At 47.4% G+C, this 21,928-nt stretch overlaps 1 protein-coding gene across 1 annotated transcript; it reads left to right on the top strand.

The window, feature by feature from the left end:
* The first annotated feature begins 1,501 nt into the window (after positions 1–1,501).
* On the top strand, positions 1,502–21,588 carry DNAAF2 (dynein axonemal assembly factor 2). The gene is made up of 3 exons (XM_033172519.1): positions 1,502–3,777; positions 17,348–17,494; positions 20,432–21,588. The coding sequence occupies exons 1-3, from the start codon at positions 1,504–1,506 to the stop codon at positions 20,957–20,959; spliced, it is 2,949 nt and encodes a 982-aa protein (XP_033028410.1). The 5' UTR covers positions 1,502–1,503; the 3' UTR covers positions 20,960–21,588.
* The last annotated feature ends 340 nt before the right edge of the window (positions 21,589–21,928 follow it).

The following is a 21,928-nucleotide window of genomic DNA, read 5'->3' as shown; positions in this document are numbered from 1 at the left end:
CCTTTACCTTTAAAGGCTTGTTCAACATTTTTAGCCATCCTGTTGCTTTATGGAACCAGTGTTGATGGCAGCTACCAATGATACCCTCTGCATTTGTTACTCCAAATGCTTAAGTGTCTTTATACTAAAATAGTGTTTTTATACTAAAAACCAAGCGTGAGCAACATCCTAGTGTCACCAAGTAAGGAAGTCTGTAGCCCTGAAGTTCATGCCGCCCAGGAGCTGTTGCTCTTTTCATCTTACAAGGCAATTTCGTTAGTCTCGAAGGGTAAGCGGTAGTAAAATTAAAATAATGGGCTTAGCTCTTGCTGCTACACTTCCACTTCTGAATTAAACTGCGTACTGCTGAAAGTTCAAACCCATTTGACTTTCCATTAATACCTTACAAGTGCTTTAGCAATTCCTGCCCTCAGCCGTTCTCCATGAAGCAACCTTGTGGGAAGGACTTTTGTTCACAGTGGAAGTCCGAATGACTTTAAAATGTTAATGACCAGGAAGGCTGCCCTTGATACATGAGCTTTGTAGGAGATGGGGAAATAACGTGGTTGCATTTGAAACGTCCTTGCAAGCATTTTCCTCTGGAGAAGGGCCTCGCTGCGGGATCACATTCACCCAGTGCTATACCAGCTGCACTGGCTCCTGGTGTTCATTCTGGTTTATTTGAACAGAAGAGCCTGCAGGATCAGGCCAGAGACAGCAGTGTCGGTCCTGCCGCCGGCTTCCCCTCCCAGGAGCAGCCAACGTCTCTCCAGTGCCTTTTAGCTGCTCAGGGAGGGTGGGAAGTCGCATTTGCACCGCTTTGCCCCAGCACGTGATCCGATTCTGCCTCTTGGTCTGGCACACCCAGACTATTTGAAAGGCCATGACCATCAACTTGGAGGGGCCCCCCCTCAAATATTTTATTGGGGGGGGGGAGGAAGGGACATTGGCCCTTAGGAGTTGGCCCCTATGATCTGGCAGCTCCTCCCCAGTTCCCCGCCTCCAGGGCCTCTGCCAGGAAGGGCAGACCCGCTCGCGGAAAGCGAGACGGGGAACGGAAGCTCCTCTCTTTCACACTTCCCTTCCGCTCTAGGAACGGCAGCTCCATTGCTGCTGTTAACCCTTTCAGAACGAAGCGGCAGGAACCTCCGGGCCGCTGGGACAGACACAAGAGACACTTGCGGGGGGTGCGTCACCCCCAAATATTTCATTGGGCGGTGCAAAAACACTTGGCACCTAGGTTAGGAACGCTTCTACAGAGACTGCGGCCTCTGCCATCCCGGCCGAGCGGAGGCTGCCGTTTTGCTTGCCGCCGCCATTTTGCCGGGGTCGTTTCTATAGCAACGGCGGCCTCCGCCATTTTGCCGGCCCCTATCTCCATGGCGACGGTCTTCGCCGCCACCGCCGCCGCCATCTTGTTAGGACCGCTTCCATAGCAACGGCCGTGCGGATCGGCGGCCGCGCTTCATCCTCGTTCCCCGGGCGCTTTCCGAGAGCCGGCGCCTCCCGGTTCCGAGGGCGGGCATGGCGGGCCGCTCGAGCCTGGAAGACCTGGATCTGACGGGGGACGAGGTGGAGCGCCTGACCAAGGCCTTCCAGGACGAGGGCTTCCGCAAGCTGTTCGCCGACTACGCGGCCGAGCTGAGCGACCCGGCGCAGCGGGCCGTGTACGAGGCGGAGGTGTCGGCCCTGGAGCGGCAGCGGGGCGTCGAGGCGCGCTTCCTGCACCCGGAGCCCGGATGGGTGCTGCGGACCAGCCAGGCCGGCTCCCGCCGCTGCTACGTCAACGTGTGCGGCAACGGGCTGGTGGCGAGGCCCGAGTCGCGGCCGGAGCCCGGAGGGAGCCGCTGGTCGCTGCCGCACTGCCTGGCGCCGGCCCGGGAGGAGCTGGGCAGCCGGCGGCCCGGGGAGCCTCGAGGGCCGCCGCGCCTGGTCTACGACGTGCTCTTCCACCCGGACGCGCTCCGCCTGGCCGCCCGCTCGGCCCGCTTCCGCCGCCTGGTGAGCGACACGGCCCTGGAGGCGGTGGAGAGCCACTTCTCGCCCGGCCTGGACCGCGCCAACGCCGTGCCGCTGCGGGGCACCAAGTACAAGGGAGTCCCGCAGGCCACGCTGCTCCGGACGCCGCTGCCTGGGGGCGCCCCTGCCACGGGCACCGGAGAGGACGAGGAAGAGAGCTGCTGCTCGTCGTCGCCGCTGCCGCCGTTCCCCACGCCGTACGCCTACCCGCCTCGCCCAGCCCAGCCCCCGCCGCGGCCGACGCCCGAGCCGGCCCCGGCGGCCACCACGCCGCGCTGGACCCTCCGGCAGCGCTCGTACGTGGACCTGCAGGACTACCGCTGCAGCCGCGACTCGGCGCCCAGCCCGGTCCCTCGCGAGCTGGTGGTGACGGTGGAGCTGCCCTGCCTCAGCTCGGCCGCCCAGGCGCAACTCGAGGTCCGCGGGAGGGAGCTGCAGCTCGAGTCGCGGCGCCCCGCCGCCGCCTACAGCCTGCGCGTGCCGCTGCCCTACGCCGTGGACGAGGCCGCCGGCAAGGCCACCTTCAACAAGGCCAAGAGGCAGCTGGTGGTCGTGCTGCCCGTCCTCCTGCCGCCGGCCGAGACCGAGGAGAAGGGGAGCCCCGGCTGCAGCGAGCAAGGCCGGCAGGAGGAAGAAGAAGAAAGGGAGGAAGAGGAGGAGGAACCGCCGCCACCGCTTTCGGAAACCGGCGGCTCGGCTGCCCCCGGAGAACCGCAGCTGGGCTGCGCCCCGATCCGGGCGGCGAACAACGCGGAGCAAGCGCCCCTTGCCGCCCACGTGGAGGCGAGGCCGGGGTGCGCTGCGGAAAGCGGTCCGGCCGCTCCCGAGCCCGGCTCCTCCACGTGTCCGGGTAATAACCATTCCGACGGTCCTCGGAGCCCAGGTGCCAGCAGCCCGGAGGCTCCCGCGGAAAGCGACCGGGCGGCTTCCGCGCGCGGCGAGGACACGCGTCCGACGGTCCCGACGTGCGCCGGCACTGACGGCAGCAGCAGCGGCGCCCCGGTTTTGCCTGCTGCGCGGCGTGAAGATCCGTGCGTGGACAGCACCGTGGAGCTACCCGGACCTGTTGCGGGAGTAAGTCAGGGGCATCTCTGCACCGACATGGATCTGAACGAAAGCACCCATGTCATCAGCGATGTGGTGCCCTCGCCATACCCCGGTGGCATCGTGGCTCCTCCACGTGTGTCCCGCTGTGACAGCCTGGACCAATCTGTGGCAACCCTGTCGGGTCTGGACTGCTCTAATGTAGATGAGGATCGGATGTCCTCGACAAGGAGCGAGCTTCCTGTGCCACCAGCGTGCCCCAGTACAACTAGCAACGTGCAGATTTCTGTGCCTGCCTCTCCTTGTCCTGTAAACATAACCTCTGGTTCTCCTCTGCTGCCCACGGAGGGCCCCACCGTTGATCCAGATTCTGCCAAAAGCCCTACTAGCTGCCTTGACTCTCCAGTGCCCCCTGCAAGCACAGCCACCCGGTGTCCCCCTTTCCAATGCACTCAGGATGAAAACTCTCTGAGGCTGATCTTGCAGGTGCCAGGCATTGTTCCCCAGAGCCTCAGGGGGGAAGTAGGAACAAATTGCTACAGAGTTAGTTTTGCCAGCAAAGACTTTGCTTCTTATACACTCCTCTTGCAGTTTCCTCCGGAAAATAGACTGAGTCCCCCTGAGTTTGGACTTGATGTGTCCCTCGATAATGCTGTTATTGCCCTCACCAAGTCTCTCGAGACCACTGGACTTTGGAGAAAGATGTATTTCGGCCCAAATGATGATTCCTTGCAGGTAAAACCACATTTCATATCACTCTCACCCTCAGGGTGTAGCAGAATCAATGGTATATTTTTGAGGCCCTTATTTCATTTTTATTCTGCTCTTCTACTCCTTGGGGCTTTGCGCACTCACTTATTATCCCATAAATTTATTCTCGCAACTACACTTGGAAGTAAATTATGCTGAGACTAAAAATGTGATAGGCCCCACATCACCAGTGACCCTCATGGCTGAGCAGGATTTGAATGTGGGTCTCCTTGATTTACAGACAACACTTTCCCCACTAGGCTCCTTGTTAAATGTGTCAGCCACAGAAAGGCCTCGGGGTTCACACAACGCATAGTTAAAACGATGGAATTTGCTTCCACAAGATGTAATGATGGCCAACAATTTGGATAGCATTAAAAGGAGACTAGACAAATACGTGGAGTATAAGGCTATTTCTTATGACTGCTGCCAAGGCAGTGAGAAGGAGTGCTGTTGTGCTCATGTTGGTGTTTTTTTTTTTTTTTGTAAATCATTTTTATTCATTTTCAGTATGTTGTGCTCATGTTTTGCTGCTGGGCTTCCCTGAGGCATCTTGTTGACCACTGTGAACATCAGGATGCTGGACTCGATGAGTCTTTGACCTGATTGTGAGGCCCCAGTTAGTCCTCTACCTGAAGGCCAGCTAGATGCATTTGATGTTAAGTTGAAGCGCTGTGGTTGTTTTCTTATTGCTCATAGCTATTGGGGCGTTGGGAACATTTTCTTTCCCAACCACAGTGATAAAAAGAAAATAACCTCCATAGTAAGTAGTTACAGGTAGCTAGCCGTGTTGGTCTGCCATGGTCAAAACATAATGGAAAACGGAAAGATTAGTTAGTCTCTAAGGTGCTACTGGAAGGATTTTTTTTTTGTTTTTTATTTTGTTTTGTCCATAGTAAGTAGTGACTGTTACCTACACCCCTTTTAGTATGGCAACCCACTGGTTTCTTCCCACTCTCCTTGCCTCCAAAGGCTTGAGAAGGACCTCTGAGGATGGTTGGCAGTAGTCGAGTTGGCTTGTATGAGAGAGAGAAAAAGTCATTCGGGAACCTAAGTCCCAAACTGTTCAGGGCTTCACATCAAGGCTGCATCTGACCTACTTTGGGCTGAACTGGAGAAGGTGCTGTCAAAACACAAGCACCTGATAGTACTGAAGTGAATAGTGTGTGCCTAATAGTGTGTGGGACGCGGGTGGCGCTGTGGGTTAAACCACAGAGCCTAGGGCTTGCCAATCAGAAGGTCAGTGGCTTGAATCCCCACGACGGGGTGAGCTCCCGTTGCTCGGTCCCTGCTCCTGCCAACCTAGCAGTTCAAAAGCACGTCAAAGTGCAAGTAGATAAATAGGTACCGCTCCGGCGGGAAGGTAAACGGTGTTTCTGTGCACTGCTCTGGTTTGCCAGAAGCAGCTTAGTCATGCTGGCCACATGACCCGGAAAAACTGTCTGCGGACAAATACCAGCTACCTCAGCCTGTAAAGTGAGATGAGCGCCGCAACTACAGAGTCGTCCACAACTGGACCTAACGGTCAGGGGTCCCTTTATCTTTACCTTTAACCCTACACAGTAGAACTTGTCCCCGAACTTGCTTTGCTACTGATGTAATATGCTATATAAAGTTTGTCCTATTTGATGTCAGCAGGGGACTGAAACTGTCATCCTCATTCTGACACCTGTTTGGTAAACAAATGTGTGGCCGTTTGCAGTTTCATCTTCATGTTTGTTCAGAAACTGAAGAGGCAAAGTAAAGCATGCTTCCTCTCTGTTTCAATACTCAAACTAGCTTAATTTGCAGTTCTGCTCCTTGAAGACAGCGTTTCTTGTTATAACTTCCACCTTTGTGAATAAACATTCCAGACCAAATGCTCATGAATCTGTAGACTGATTCTCTGGAGTTCTGTTGCCTAGAATGTTTCTTTGCATTGGGGAAAAAAACTCGTATTAAAATTGCAAAGAGGAGGAGAGAGAGGATATAGGTTTGGTCTTCTTGCTGGCACTGGGGCAATACATTTTTCCCTGTTGAAAAAAAACACACACATTTTTTTACCACTTAATCTGAGCATTGTGTCAGCTCTCATCAACATGAGATACTATTAGAGCTAACGGTTGCATTCTGGCAAGGCAGAACCCGTGTATGTCAGGACTCAGTAGCTTCAAAATATCATTTGCATTGACATATAATTAATTATTCAAACTCACATAAATATTAATTATATGCCAGTACAAATGACGTTTTGAAGCTACTGAGTCCTGAATGCTAATGGTGACTAAAATAAACTGTACTTTATATAGGGGTGTTTTGCAGGACCTTTTCTTTCTTTTTCTTTTTTTAATAAAAATTTATTGGATTTTCCAAATTAAACCACATTACAAATACCCACACCCCACACATAACAACACAATACACCTAATACACACATATTACTTAAAATCCTTTACATCTTTAACTCTTAAGCTTAGGACTTCCTCACGCCCTCTCTAATGTGTTCATTTCTATTCTTCTTCAGTAACTTTGTAACATTATCAAATCTAGTTTCTTACAACTAATCTTAATCTTATAATTATAATCAACTTATCTTAAATCATAAAACTTATTCTTATCAAATAAAACATCATCATTCAAATCTTAGCTTCTTATATCCTTTCTTAACTCAGTAAAACTGTTGCTCTTGTTACTTCTAATTCCATCTTTAAAAATATTAAATCAACCCATTTTAACCAAATCCTAAACATTTCTTCCATTCTCATAGTCCCTTTTCCCCCTCTGATGTCGGAATACCATGGTCAGCATTCCTAGTAAGACTCTTAAATCACTTTACCCCACCCCCTCCTGATCATCTTTCCCCCTATTAAAACCTCACCCCAGCCTTCCCCCCAGCTTTTCCCCAGCCCAGGTTCTTCTTGTGTTAAAATGTTACCATTTTCTTCCAGAATGTCACATTTTCCTTGATACATGCAAACCAAAACATTGTCACAAAGCATCTTTCCATCATTCTCCAGTTCAGAATGTATTTCCTAGAGTTTTTGTTGCAAAGTTTCTGAGCTGCCACCCCAGAAACCTGTTATATTGTCTCGGTAATCAGTTCCCGACCTCAGTCCAAATAAGATCCGTACTTACAGATTCCTTTTTTTAAAGTCCGAATTGAGGAAAAGCGGAGCGCTCATTTTCCAACGGCCGGCTGCCGCTGCATTTCCCCGGTTGGGGACGGCTTCCACAGGTCCGTGCTGGAGCCCGTTCACTCAAGCCCCCCTTTTACAAGGGAAGCCTGAGAACGGGTCGGCACCACGGAGCCCGCTGGAAACCCTTGACCACGGGACGCTCTTCCTGTGGTTTACCGGAGCCCGCAGCGCGGTTGCGGGGCTCCTACCCCCGGGGAAACAGGAGCTGTCTCGGAGCCGAGACAGCTCCCAGCCGCTGGGAATGGCGCTCACACCGGAAGACTGCAGGACCTTTTCCCCTGTCAAGCTTGGCCTGGGCTAGAATCATAGAATCATAGAGTTGGAAGAGGCCATCCAGTCCAACCCCCTGCCAAGCAGGAAACACCATCAAAGCTTTCTCTTGAAATAGAAGCTTAAAGTCCTAAAATGGGTCTGGAAATGGGCCGACTGCCAGTGAAACTCTTCTAATAGTGGAGCCACACGTTCCTGATAACTGGCTCCAGTCAGCAGTCTGGTCGCAGCATACTGGGTCAGCTGAAGCTTTCAAACAAAAGCTAGTTCAGTTGCAATGAGGACGTGAGGTATCCTGGCCAGATCCGTCTTTTCTAGGAACAGGTGCACCCAGTGCACCAAGCAAAATTCTGCAAAGAAAGACACTTTTGTCCACAGCCAGCTTCTGAACATCCAGGTTCGGAGTGCAAAACTCAACTTTAAAGTGGGGCACAACCCAGTCCAGACTGGCTGCTGCTTGCTTTTGGTTTAGTTGAGAGTGAACTGATCAAATCAAGCCCCTACTGTTAAGCAGAAACATGTTGAAGAAGAGCTTATAAGTGTATTTTTGTTGTTGTTGTTGTTCAGTCGTTCAGTCGTGTCCGACTCTTGGTGACCCCATGGACCAGAGCACGCCAGGCATGCCTATCCTTCACTGCCTCCCGCAGTTTGGCCAAACTCATGTTAGTAGCTTCGAGAACACTGTCCAACCATCTCGTCCTCTGTCGTCCCCTTCTCCTTGTGCCCTCCATCTTTCCCAACATCAGGGTCTTTTTCAGGGAGTCTTCTCTTCTCATGAGGTGGCCAAAGTACTGGAGCCTCAACTTCAGGATCTGTAAACAGACACCCAACTCCCATGTGATTTTGCTCTGGTTCTCGAACCCGATGAGGGTGCTCTGCAGCATGTTACTTTTTTGGGATGGTGTTGGGGCTTCTGTCTTTTGGCAACAGATACATCTTCATTCTTTCTCAGGTGTTTCATTTGTGGCCTTGAGTAATTCCCCTCCTGTGCTGGAGTTCAACCCACCACTTTGTGGAGGATCTTGTCTTGTGGTGGAGTGCTAGTTGTGTTGACCTTCTGCTCCCATCTTAAACTGCACACCCTCGGTTTGGAAAACCAGGGCAGTTTTTAAAGAAAGAGAGCCCTTGATACGGATGGACTTTCCCCAGTGCTATTTCTGCAAGGGTTGCATCTCTTAGAGAGGTAATGTGACCTTTCATTCAGAAGTTACTTAAAGGCCAGCAGTTTGTTAAATAGGGTTTTAACAGATCAAATGCCCTTTTGATTAATTTTTTTTTAGATTATATTATCTCATTCAGTATGGATCATTGATGGCAAGGAGGTAAAAAATAACTGTGGCATTTCTCTCGGAGGCTGGTGAAAGGCCATTAATCTAATGGTTTGCAGAAACCATTAACTCCTTATGTCAGGCATTGCCGCTGGCTGGGTGTGAGGACTACGAATGGGAGAAGGTTCAATTGCAGATGACTGGTTTCATTTCGTCAGATTTTTCAGCCAAGTAGTACCGCAAAAGCAAATAAATTTTCCATCATACAGAACAGCTGACACCTGGAGGCTGAAGGTGTGTCCCAGTGAGCAAGATCTGTACGGCCAGCGTTGGCTCAGCTGTGCTCATGGATCTTTGCCTTCCGTTGCCCATGGATGGGGCCTGGTTGCAGTGATACCCCTGGCCATTTTTTCTCTAGGAAAGATAGAGAGAGATAAGAAATAGGCATGCAGGAAAGCATAAATTCCAGACATGAAGCCTTCAGGCAAAGGTGCATTGTTTAGAACAGGCACGTCCAACAGGTAGATCGTGAACTACCGGTAGATCACTGGACGTCTGTGGTAGACCACTGGACGTTTGTGGTAGATCACTGATAGATCATTGGCTCACCTCAAAGAAGCTCAACAACTTTGACCTGAACCCCAAAGAAAGAGAAAAGCTCAACAACTTTGACCCGAACCCCCCCAAAAAACAGGGCATTCCTGTGAGGGATCCTAATCCCTCCCCCGTAGATACTTCCCCGACCGTGACTCTCCCTAAGTTTCTCTGCCAACTAGGATGAATCCTTCAGTGGTTATATGGGAGTTGTCTCTGGGGTACCTCAGTGCTTCACGTTCGAAACAACTCTTGCCACCTTTGGGATCTCCCGCCCTGGGTTCCCAAACTACTGCAGCTTGCCTTCTCTTTTTGGCAACTGTGTGGCACCTTTGGCTTCACTGCCCAGTCCTCTGTATGCCAGGAAAATAAGCCACCCGTTCCCTCTATTACAGGAAACCCTTAGTGCTTTTCCCCTCAGCCACACCTCTTGAGGCACTGACGCACTGCCACAGTCAGCGAACGTTTAAGCACTTTTAACTTTATTAAGGTAACTTGAAAACATGGATGTCTTGAGTTACTACTGGTACAAATCTTCTTATATAATTCAGCTCAGTTATAATCTTTCCTGCATCCCGTTAGCAATGGTAATGACCTTTCCTCCCATTCCCCAAAGCCTAACCTCGCAGTTTCTCTTTCTAAACCTCCACACCCAACTGCCAAACCCCCAACTGCCTTTCAAGGTTGTTCCCCCTCCTTTTAGAATGCCCAGTAGCTCTGCCTCCCAGGGAACACCTGTACGGCCAGCGTTGGCTCAGCTGTGCTCATGGATCTTTGCCTTCCGTTGCCCATGGATGGGGCCTGGTTGCAGTGATACCCCTGGCCATTTTTTCTCTAGGAAAGATAGAGAGAGATAAGAAATAGGCATGCAGGAAAGCATAAATTCCAGACATGAAGCCTTCAGGCAAAGGTGCATTGTTTAGAACAGGCACGTCCAACAGGTAGATCGTGATCTACTGGTAGATCACTGGACGTCTGTGGTAGACCACTGGACGTTTGTGGTAGATCACTGATAGATCATTGGCTCACCTCAAAGAAGCTCAACAACTTTGACCCGAACCCCCCCCAAAAACAGGGCATTCCCTCCTAAAAAAAGCTCTACAACTTTGACCTGAACCCCCCCCCCAAGGGGGTAGATCACTGCCAGTTTTTAACTCTGTGAGTAGATCACAGGATCTTGGGAGTTGGCCACCCCTGGTTTAGAATAAAATGAGAAAAAGGGGTTTATTTAGTGACATTTTCACGGAGAGATTCAAGATTATCCACGTCTTGGTCCAAGAAACCAGATATCATCTTGTTACAGTATAAACAATTTTAGCAGCAGCTCTAGTATTCCCATTTCTAGCCTGCCCACATATCTAGATTATTTTGGAATTAACCAGTGGAATTAGTTCTTGCGTGACCTCCAGTTGGTAACTGAAAATACTTTCATAGGAGAATGCTTGGGGGGGGGAATATATTCAGGTTATACACTGACATTGCAGCAGCTGGTTAACCGATAGAGTTATGCTTGAGAATATATTGGTGGCTTTTTAAGTCATCCTTCATCAACCTAGTTTGAACTACAATTCCCATCAGCCCTAGTCAGCACCATTAGTTCCCGAACACTGTAAATCCTGAAGAAGTGTGCATGCACATGAAAGCTTATACCCAGAACAAACTTAGTTGGTCTCTAAGGTGCTACTGGGCAATTTTTTAATTTATTTCGACTGTAAATCCTGTCCAATAGCTGCCGACTGTAGTTGAAGAACATACTGGAGGTAGTCAAAATGAATGCCAACCCTTGCAAGAAAGGATTAATAACACTAATTATTTAATGCACAGTTGGGAACAACTTGCTCAATATTAGAATGACTCTTGGGGAAATTAATCTGGATTGTTGTCTCTTTATTCCATAATTCTTGTGCTAATCATGTGTTGATATGTGTATGAATCGAGAAGGGAAGGGATTCTACCCACAACAGTGGTTCCCAATTAGCTAAGTACTGCAGACCCCCTGTTTTTCAAAAGGCAAGCAATGGAGCCCCTACTTCTGAAAATTTTGATATCTCTATGGTAGGTTTTTTTAATGTGAATGGTGCCACAGACTCCTCCCCTGGGTGGGTTATGTAGACCCCCTGGGGTCTGCGGACCTCCAATTGGGAACTACTGCCCTACAAGAAACTGGTGTTGTTGTTCAGTCGTTCAGTCGTGTCCGACTCTTCGTGACCCCATGGACCAGAGCACGCCAGGCACCCCTATCCTCCACTGCCTCCCGCAGTTTGGCCAAACTCATGCCAGTCGCTTCAAGAACACTGTCCAACCATCTCGTCCTCTGTCGTCCCCTTCTCCTTGTGCCCTCCATCTTTCCCAACATCAGGGTCTTTTCCAGGGAGTCTTCTCTTCTCATCAGGTGGCCAAAGTACTGGAGCCTCAACTTCAGGATCTGTCCTTCCAGTGAGCACTCAACAAGGAACTGATATATTAACTAATTTCAGGCTTCTCATGCGCATCTCTTTGGGCACTGTGAGAACAGGAAGGTGGACTACATGGATCATTGGCCTGATCCAGGAGGGTCCTCTTATGTTCACCAGTACCCACAGAGACCTTCCCTTGTGCCTACAGGGTCTCCTCCACCCATTGAAATTAAACTTGAAAGAAGCATTCTCTTGTGCTAGTCAGTAGGATAGATTGAGCTCTGTCCTTGGTGGCTGTTTGGATTTCTGGTGCTCACAACAGGCTTAAAAGGTTGATGATGTCTGGTTTAATAAAACAAGCCATATTCAAAACATGGTTTATGAAGCTGACTTGTTTCAGTAAACCATAAATAAGATTAATTATTGAAGAAGTGTGCATGCACACGAAAGCTCATACCAGGAACAAACTCAGTTGGTCTCTAAGGTGCTACTAGAAAGAATTTTCGATTTTGTTTTGACTATGGCAGACCAACACGGCTACCCACCTGTAACTAAGATTAATTACATTTTGTGTTTGGACATAACACTAAGCTGTGGTTAATAGAAAATGGAAGTGGAAGCTTCAAATCTACTCATGACTGTGGAGGTAGATACCTGGGCTGGGCAATACCTGGTTTCCAACATCACGATGTACCGATGTATCACAGTGTCTGAAATAAGGATGGAGCTAGGTAGAAGCACTGGCTTGGCTTCACGGTTTCTCCTGCATCGTGACTTCTGCCGGCACCTGCTCTTGTAATTTGCTGCCCGCTGCATTACTGTATGATACAATAATCATGACTGCACATAAGCTAAGAAATACAGACTAAAATAAAAGTTAGTGCTAATCTACATGAAAAAACTTTATGTAAAATATAATCCACAGAAAAGAAAAATGACCTTTCTCCTAACACCACAGTTTTGTGAGTAACATACAGTTGTGGTTTCCAGTATTTCCAAGCTGATACCATTAGTAATAAGCACATAAATAGTTTTATACTCATTTATTTGTATCTTGCATGTTCTAAAATGGCACACATATTACTGTGAAATCTTGCCTTGGTATTTTTCTGTGGTGCGAGGTTCTTCTGGGATCCTTTGTTTCTGTCAATCCACAGATTACATGTTTGCCTAGTTGTTCCTTTCCAAAGCTGAGCAGTTAGTTTCATGTTTTGCTGGCAACAGCGGAAAATTGCCAGTTCTTGATGTTTTCCAAATGAGTGGAGAAGTGCCAACTAGAATTGGTTTGGGCACATGGACGTTTAAAGGGATTGCCATGGTGAAACACGGTTTGCTTTTCAGAGGGGGGGAATTGTTGCTCTCGTCGTCACCACCGGCAGATAGGCAGTGAAGTTCCTCGCTCTGTATGTTTTCCCCAAGAAGCAGGGGTTGGTTTTTAGTGCTATGAGAAGCAACCTACATAAATGTTTTAAAGCAGGATTCCTTTTCGCTTACACATGGTGGCACTAACAGACCAGAGACCGTATCTCACTCTTCTTGACCTGGGAGGAATTCCTGTGTGTTTACCGTTCAAGCTGCAGCTGAAACAAGCTTATGCCTCAGGGTACAACCATAGAATCATAGAATTGAAGTGTTGGAAGGGACCCTGAGGGTCATCTAGTCCAACCCCCTGCAATGCAGGAATATGCAGCTGTCCTGTACGGGGAAGCAAACCTGCAATCTTGGCATAATCAGCACCAGACTATAACCAACTGAACCATCCAGGATCTTACGCAAACCAATCCTTTAGAATGCCAGCTAAAAGATATTCAGATTGATTAAAAAAAGATGTTCCTTCCATCTCTTTGTATTTCAGCAATGATGTAATAGACAAACGGATTCCAAGCCATTTGGAAGCCATGGTGTAAGCAATAACCCCCCCTTTAGTTAATAATACACACTTTCCCCATAAAACTACGTCCACAGTGTTAATTCCATTTTAATGCCCAGTTTCTCAAATGAGTTTTAGTAATCTGAATGGATTTACAGTGGGTTGCTAGGATGGAAGTATTTGGTGCTAGCTTTGCTCTAGGCTAGTCTATACTTCAGATAGACAGTGGCATGAAACTCCTTTGTAAGCTTAGCTGTCGTGAGATCAGAGGAGAGGTCCTCTTAAAAAGCAAGTAAATGGTTAAGGAACAGGAAGCAGAGAGGAGAAATAAACGGACAGCTGTCTCTTTAGCAACACTGGGATGGGGCAATCATGCACAACTCATAAAGGTTTCATGCAGACCTGTATAAAGCAGTTCTTTCCCTCTCTTCTTTTTTCTATAGCAAATTAGTGTAACAAGGAGCAACTCTTAGACAATCACAAAGCAAAAAGCACACCTCTCTGAATGCCATGCCCTTTCCCCAAAGTAAATATATTTGTCTAGCTAGTATCCTCCCTAATGTGGAACAAGTAGTCAATTCTTCCATTTCCTATCCTTTATAAATATCTGATGAAATTAAGTCCACATTTCCACATTTGTCACCAGATTTTATTTGTTCTGTTCATTCCAAAGCTCCTTTTATCCTGCCTTTCTGTTTGAAAATGCTCAGAGCAGCTAACAAACAACTCGCTAAAAGTACACCCCATTAGCACATGAAACTGTTCAAAAACATTGTAAGATGCAAAACAGTGTTTTGAAACATTGGCGTGAACAAAGCAGTGCTAAAAGTAAAGAAAGGAGCCCCCCTCTCCCCAGCATGCTGTTATGTACTAATTTTCAGTGGTTTATAGATGTTTGCTTTGGTGCCGTTGTTGACCTTTCCTTTGGAAGTTTCTATTTATCTAAGCATTATTTGTCAAAGCAGAGGGGTAACGAATATAGAACTGGGATTAGAATATTTATTGTAACATGGTATTCGAAAATGGGAATGACAGGAGGAAATAAACCCAGGGCCATTTCAAGTCATTTTGCCATCTTCGATGCACCACAGAAACTAGAATAAAGAATAGAGAATACATCTTGGGGAAAAAGAGAAAAATCTATCCATCAAAAGTGTTACTGATTTAACTGCTGATAAAAAGCACCATCATTTTCTAGAAGCCATTAATATTTAAGTTTGATTTTGCTGCCTTCCTGGTATAGGGAACTTGTGTCACCAAAGTTATTAACCTCTTGATTAAGCTGCTGAAAGCCTTTCTGGAGATGTCTTAATTCTGGCCATTGCTAATACCTTATACATAGGAGACTTCCCCCCCCCTCCGCCCCCCTTTGTGGCTTTCATCTTGCATTGCGTAGAGACTCTGACTTTAGCTGATCTCTTCTGCAGCAGGATTTGAAAAAAAAGGCAGAGAGGCTCTGAGATCTAAGTTTCTTTTGAACCTGTTTCCTGAATTCACCATAAAGGCACCTTAACTTAATTTAGATCCAGCTCATGACCTACTTTTAAAATGCCTGCAGTCTGCTGGGGAGAAACTTTCAATTCTAATAACTTAGCACTGGGTATTGTTGATAAAGGAGCAAAAATGGGTCTGTTAGCTTTATTACTTACCACTGGCAATTTGCTGCAAAGACTACTGTGAACCCAAAATGTGCTTTATTAGTTGTTTTTATTTAATGCCCAATGAACAACATGACATAGTGCTGACATATAGTGTTAAGTCCTAGACATACAGTGTTATTGTGGTTTTGTGCAATATTCTCAATATGCCCAGTTGGGTTCAGTGACTTACCTATGAGTGATATTCCATCTTGCCATTGGCCTTCTGTTGGTTGATGGATTTATCTTATTCCTGCCGAAAGTTGTATTTTTATAAGGCTGTAAGCCACATTGAACGAGTTCTGCTCATAAAGTCATCCTATAAATATTTTAAAATAAAAATGTAATTTAATATATTCGAAGCTTCTTGAGAGTGACATGTTCCAAGGGCACATGTGTGGGTTTTGTTAACTCTGCAACAGTGGCGACAGTGATGTAAGGTTATGAGAATGAGCCTCTGGCACCACATTCTCCTCTGGAAAAGCCGCAAGGAAATGGGAAGCTCTTTCTTCTGTTTTCAGCCAACTGTAATTACTTATTTTGTCCAAACTGAGGACCATGATTAGTGTTAACTGTAGTTAACAAACTGCATTTTGAAGGAGGCTTGTTCCTCTGGAATATAGTTAACATTCATCACAGTTTCCCCTGGCTTAGGACATGAGTCACTATGGTTATCTGCAGATGGAAGCAATCACTTCTGATTTCCTCCTCTTGGTTGTACTGGAGGAGGAGAGGGAAGGGGAGGCACACAGGACGTCAGGTTGGTGCATGTGACAGTAAACCACTGCCCATAGTGGCTGGGGAAACCCAGCCAGGTGGGCAGGGTATAGATAATAAAACTCTTATTGTTGTTAAACTACAGTTCAGCATTATGTGTGAACCAGGACAGCATGTGGACCCATCTCTTTCAGTGATGTGCAGACAGGGAACATGGGCACAAATAAGGAAAGTGGAATTCCCTACTGGGCAGTTGGCTTCATCAGTGAACCTGGACATTTTACTTTAGCTTTAAAGGCCGGATCCAAAGAGCTCCTTGGGGCATCCATTCCATTTGCTGTTTTCTTCTAGCTGGAGCTCTTCAGAGGCTTCTCTCAACCGTCCCCTGAGTTTGAGGAAACAGCAGCCCCAGGCCTTTGGGCTCCAGGACAAAGCATGCATGTACCTGCAATCCAGAAAACAGCTTTGGGCGCCATTGCCTTTGTACTGTACCTGCCTTTTGACTTTTCTCTAAACGGAAAAGTCCCAAATGTTGCAACATTTCCTCATAGGGGATCTGCTCTACTTTTTTTACAACTGCATGGCAAGCAAAAATTCAATGGCTGAAGATTTTATTGTCACATGGTCCAGTTTATGTACCCCATGTGTAAAAAGCTTCACCTGTTGAATTTCTCCTCGCCACACAGTTGTACAAGGCGCTGGCAATTTGCCAGAAAAAAAGGTTGACAAATCTGCATGGCCTCTGTTTCTCTCTCATTGGTGAATGTCTTTTGGGGTTGAGTGATGCAGCACTTTTGCATCCGGAGTTTTGCTCAAAGGCCTTAACAAAATGTACCCAGCCTAACATAGAATTGGCCTGTTACTGTATATATTGAATCTTCGTCCTGACCTTCAGACCGGCGTACAGTTGGGTGTGTCACAGCATAAGCACAATAATGAAACAACAGATAAAATGGTTAATCATTAAAATGTACTACACAAGGTTAAAATGCTTCTGTGAGCAAAAACACCATAGGACTCTGATGTGGGTGCCAGGGAAGCAAGGCTGTGTAGGAAGGGCATTCGAGAGTTCAGGTGTCACCGCCAACAAAGACTTTTCTTTCGTTTGAGTTCCACGGCATCCCTCAGACAGATGCACAGAAGGAAGGCGGCCTTGGCAAAAAGACTATCCACAGAAAAAGGAAACAAAACCAACCCAGCCTGGCCTGCCGTCGTGCCATTTGCCAGCATATGTAAAAAGCATTATCACTTGCAAGCATGCAGCAGCTCACCATGAAAGGCTTGGCCAAAGGAGCAAAGGAGAAAATTAGGCAGCTGTACCCTGGTTTTTAGTATAAGTAGATTGCTTGAAAAGTGAGATAGAAATATCTTAAGTGAAGCATCACTAACACAAAGTCTGTCAGCCCACGATAAAATTTACATCTTCTTGTTGCTGATCCAATTGGTTGTGTGTGTGACCTTCTGATTGAGGGTGCCACAGCTGAAGGTTTCAGCCGTTATTTAAGAATGCCAGCTTTAAGGAGAAGCAAGAGAGCTGGGGATTGCGGCGGTTTTGGGTTTTGCCTAAGGGCTGGTGTTTTGTAACCAAAGGGAAGGTTTAATCCTTGTACTTGCTTCTCCCCTTCAGGAAAGGTGGTTTGTCACTGAAGACAATGTGGATGAGTTTCTGGACAGTCTTTCGGGGATGTCCCGTTCCAGCCCGTCTGAGATGGAACATCAGCCATTAATTGAAGTGTTGGATGTCTCAGAGGGCAAAAGTCAGATCAGATTAAAGGTAAGGCATTGTTTAGCAGGCTTCCCTTATCATCCATGAACAACACTGGAGTAACCAGTCACTGTCTTACCTGTCTCCAGTTCCATTTGCCCAACACCTTGTTGCTTGTAAGGATATTTTTACCTGTGCGTTAAGGGTGCTCATTGATTCTGAAAACTCCCAAATTTAATGTTCAGTAAGCATGGCAACTTGCTACTCCACTGTATTAAGCTCCCCCACCCTGACATGTGGGGGACAGATCCTGAAGTTGAGGCTCCAGTACTTTGGCCACCTCATGAGAAGAAAAGACTCCCTGGAAAACACCCTGATGTTGGGAAAGATGGAGGGCACAAGGAGAAGGCGAGGACAGAGGATGAGATGGTGGAACAGTGTTCTCGAAGCAACTAGCATGAGTTTGGCCAAACTGCGGGAGGCAGTGGAGGATAGGGGTGCCTGGCATGCTCTGGTCCATGGGGTCACGAAGAGTCGGACACGACTGAACGACTAAACAACAACAACACCCTGGCATGTGTGTGCAGGGAATGTTCTGTGTTTCAATGAGATTGCCATGCTTTTGCAAAAATCTGTAGATGGGCCAGAATTTGGCTTCAACTCGATGCAGGACAAGCAACATTGAATTTAAATTGCAGAGAGAGATTTAGGATAAGCAAGAGAGAATGTTCCTAATGGCCATGAACTTGCTCCCAGAACAGATCACACTGTTCCACTGCATTTGGAGAGGATCTTAACTGCACGTCGGAAGTCAGATTTTTCTCATCTTATTGAGGATCTTTTAAGCTTTGTGATTTTGAAGCCCTTTTGGAGAACATGAAGACCTGTCATCGTCCGCCATACTTGGAAGGAATAGAAATCCAAAATTAAATATAAACAGAGGCAGTTGGCTGGACTGACACCTAATATTTAGTCTCTTGAAAACATAGATAATTTTAAGAATTACTTGGTCCTGTGTGGCAGTTTTTCCAATAGCCTGCTGTAACAAATGGTCAGATTCCCATCACAGAAAGAGGGTTTCTAGGACGTCACTTCCCTCCCCTCCTCCCAACTTAATCTGCAGAATCATTACAAGAACTTCACAATTTGTAAAATTATAGTATATCCCAAATAATAAATGATTAAAAATGGCAGCAGATGAGTTGTAATCTCTTCCTGAAATAAGACTGAACACGGTGTGGCTCCACATGTTGCATTTGCAAATATTATTTCAATAATCATGTGCCTCAGCCAGCCTGTATCTTGGATCAGACTCTGAAAGTTCAAGGCCGCAGTCTGGACTTTGCTCCTGGGGGTGGGTTGCGAGGTGCACTCTCTTTAATTGCCTGCACACAATGAAATGAAAGATAGAGCAAACATCCGTATTTGTAGCCCAGCTCTGCTTACGGACTCTGTGGGTGTTTCTGCTTCCCCTACTGTAAATTCAAAGTGTCTCACACTTTGTATGTGTTGTCAACTTCAGCTTCCATTTAAAGCCTCAGAGGCTGCGTTGCATGTCTGCCTTGGATCTGGCACCTGTTGTTTGTTAGCTGTTGAAAACTTGCCAACTGCAATGAATATCAATATTTGATTTTCTACATTTAATTATTGAAAGGAGACCAGAGCTTCATATCGCTTGGATGACAATTCCAGCCTACACCAGACCTCTTGGTTGCTATCTGCGTGGTGTGTTTTCCCTTATCGGTGCTCTCATTTTTCTCAGTCCTGCACTGGAGCAGAAGAGCTTTTTCCATTAACATTTGCAGCCGGCACCGCGGCACAGACCACCTTGGTGTCCTAGATTGCACAATAGGCCAAGAATATTGAAGTTGGCAACCACCTGCTGCTCATCTCCAGGCTGCTGTACCAGCCACCACAAGAGTTTGTGCCTTATTCTGTATCTTAGAGGACTGCTTTATTTGCCAGTGAAAATGAGAGCTGGTCTAAAGTCTTTTGAGCAGCACAGAACGTGGCCTGTCCTGCTGCATAGGAACGATTGGAGGAATGTTGACATAGGGACCTGGGCTACCAATCATTGGCTGCTTCTGGGCATTGTCAAAGAGGGTCCTTAGCAAGTAGGGTCCTTGGAGGATTCAGGTGCAGTCCTCAACAACAAGGTGTTGAGGCTCAAAACACCCCTTTGCCCTAATTTAGACTACACACGTTGTTTTACACTTGTTTGCACTGAATTGTGTTTGCCATTTTACCACCCATTCACCCAGTTTGGTCTTCACAATCTCCTTTTGTTTCATTATCCCTGAACAATTTAACATCACCAGGAAACTGGGCTAGGAAACTAGATAGATTATGAAGAAATTAAAAAGCATAGGTCTCGGTATCAATTCTTCACTTTCTACATCTCTCCATTCAGAGAAATGGCCATTTATTCCTACTCTCCGCTTCCTGATAACTTAACCAATTCCTGATCTGCAAGAGGACCTCTCCAATTATTCCATGAGCTTACTGAGGTGTCTTTGGTGAGGTTCCTTGTCGAAATCTTGTCAAAAGTCCAAGTACACAATGTAATCAGAATAAAACAAATTAGTGCACATTGAGTCTCCTCAGCTGAAACCATGACTCCTTCCCTGAAATGTGCATGACCCAGATGGCCCTCAGGCATTGGGTAACTACAGCTCTGTGACAAGCGCAAGGCATTTTGCATAACCCAGCCAGAATCCTCCTTCCTGTTAGGAGCACACAGTGGGCAGCCACCTGGCAGAACTCCTGCAACTTTGCCTCTGAGCAAGTCCCCAGAGCTTTGTAGGTCAGGTTCCACTGCCAGGCCTGCAAAAATCTCCAGCCCTGTTTACTGGAAACATTGCAAGAAGGCACGGACTTATAAGGGAGACCTGTTTGGGAGGAAGCCCAGGTTGTTCCTGTTTGGTGGCTGAGACCATTTTCAGCAACACTTCTCTCTACCTTTAGCCTACAACTGTAACAAACAGCTCTCCCCCTTTCTTTTCACAGCCGCTGGAGCAGAACGGCTTTGAGCTTGGTAAAATGCAAGAAAAAGCTACTCCCAAGGGAGAGGATGGTGAACAAGAAAATGGCAGTGAACTCTCAGCAGATGCAGAAAGCTGCCCGGCACAAACAGCTCCGCTCACATCCATGGAAACAATGGGCCAAGTTGGCGGGGGACCAGGCCATTGTTTGGAGCTTGACCCCAGCAACCCCAGCTTGGCAAGTCCTGGGAAACAGCAGATAAGGGAGTGTCGTGAGTCAAAATGTGCTTTTGCAAGGGAGGAGGAAAGAGCCACATCCACACCACAAGCCCAGTTTAACTGGGAGGAGCCTGGCCAAACCAGAGGCGGGGAGGGTGTGCATCCAGAGTCAGCACAGAACAAGCAAGGCCAGGGCGGCAGCAGCAGCAGCAGGCCAGCTCCTCCTGTGCTAAAGGAAACAGACATGCGGGATGGAAGTGTGCAGTACATTACCAGCCACACAACGCACTGTGCAGTCGCCTTTCAGAATGCTTTGTTGTATGAACTGGATTAATGTGCTGAGCTCCCAGCTGGCTCTGCAGCGAGAAAAACCTCAAGTTTTACATTTTGCATTTCCTCCAAAGAGCACAGGAAAGGGACAGTGCACAACCCCAAGCACAAGTCTTTCAGTAACAAGGCACCGGTCCCATCTGCTCAAAAACGTTGCCTTCCATTTGGGAGATTTGAAAGGATTGGACTCCAGGAAGGGGTTACCAACACAGTGCTCTCCAGATCAACTTCCATCAGTCCCAGCCAAAGGTCAGGACTGAGGGAAGTGGCAGTGCAGCAACATCTGGAGAGCAGTGCGTTGGCAGCCCTGGGTTTAGACGAGCATTCAGCTTGTTGCTGAATTTCAGAAAGAAACTGGCAGTTCATTGCTGCGAGTTGTCAGGGGAACATACAGGTCATGGTCAGGCTACATCTAGGTTTGTTAAACTGAAATAGGAACATATCTTTTTCCTGTGCACACAACCAGGATTAAACCAGGAAGTCTCTAATCAATTTCCCATTTCTTCTGAACTGGGAGACTATAATTACTAGCTTTGGAATGAGGATCTTAAAGCAGACTTTGAAGTTCCGTTTAGGATGCTGGCTTGTCCTGAAGCTGGTGACTGAAACAGGGAGACTTCTTGGTTGTGACGTCTTGCGGCTAATTCATCTCTCGGCTGAGCCAACTGAGACATGCTCTTGCGCAAGGCCTCGTCACAACTTCAGGGTTTCATAGTGCCTTTATTCCAACTTCCCCTTTCTCCAACATGCCCATCTCTTCTCCACTGATAGGGAAACAACCCACTATTTGAAGCGTCCTCCCGTCTCAGAAGCCTTACATTTCACAATGACTTGTGCTGCCACAATTACTTTCAGGAGTGAATTTGTATGGCTTGCCTTTGGGGCGTCCCTTTCACACTCTGCAAGCACCCTCGAAACAGGTAGATGGAAATGCAACAGCACCAGCTGGGCAAAAACCAGCTTGCTTGCTTTC

The sequence above is a fragment of the Lacerta agilis genome, chromosome 1 (genome assembly GCF_009819535.1).
Source record: "Lacerta agilis isolate rLacAgi1 chromosome 1, rLacAgi1.pri, whole genome shotgun sequence".
Classification (NCBI taxonomy): Eukaryota; Metazoa; Chordata; class Lepidosauria; order Squamata; family Lacertidae; genus Lacerta; species Lacerta agilis.
The sequence above is the reverse complement of the archived record's forward strand: the minus strand, read 5'-3'. Positions and strand labels throughout refer to the sequence as shown.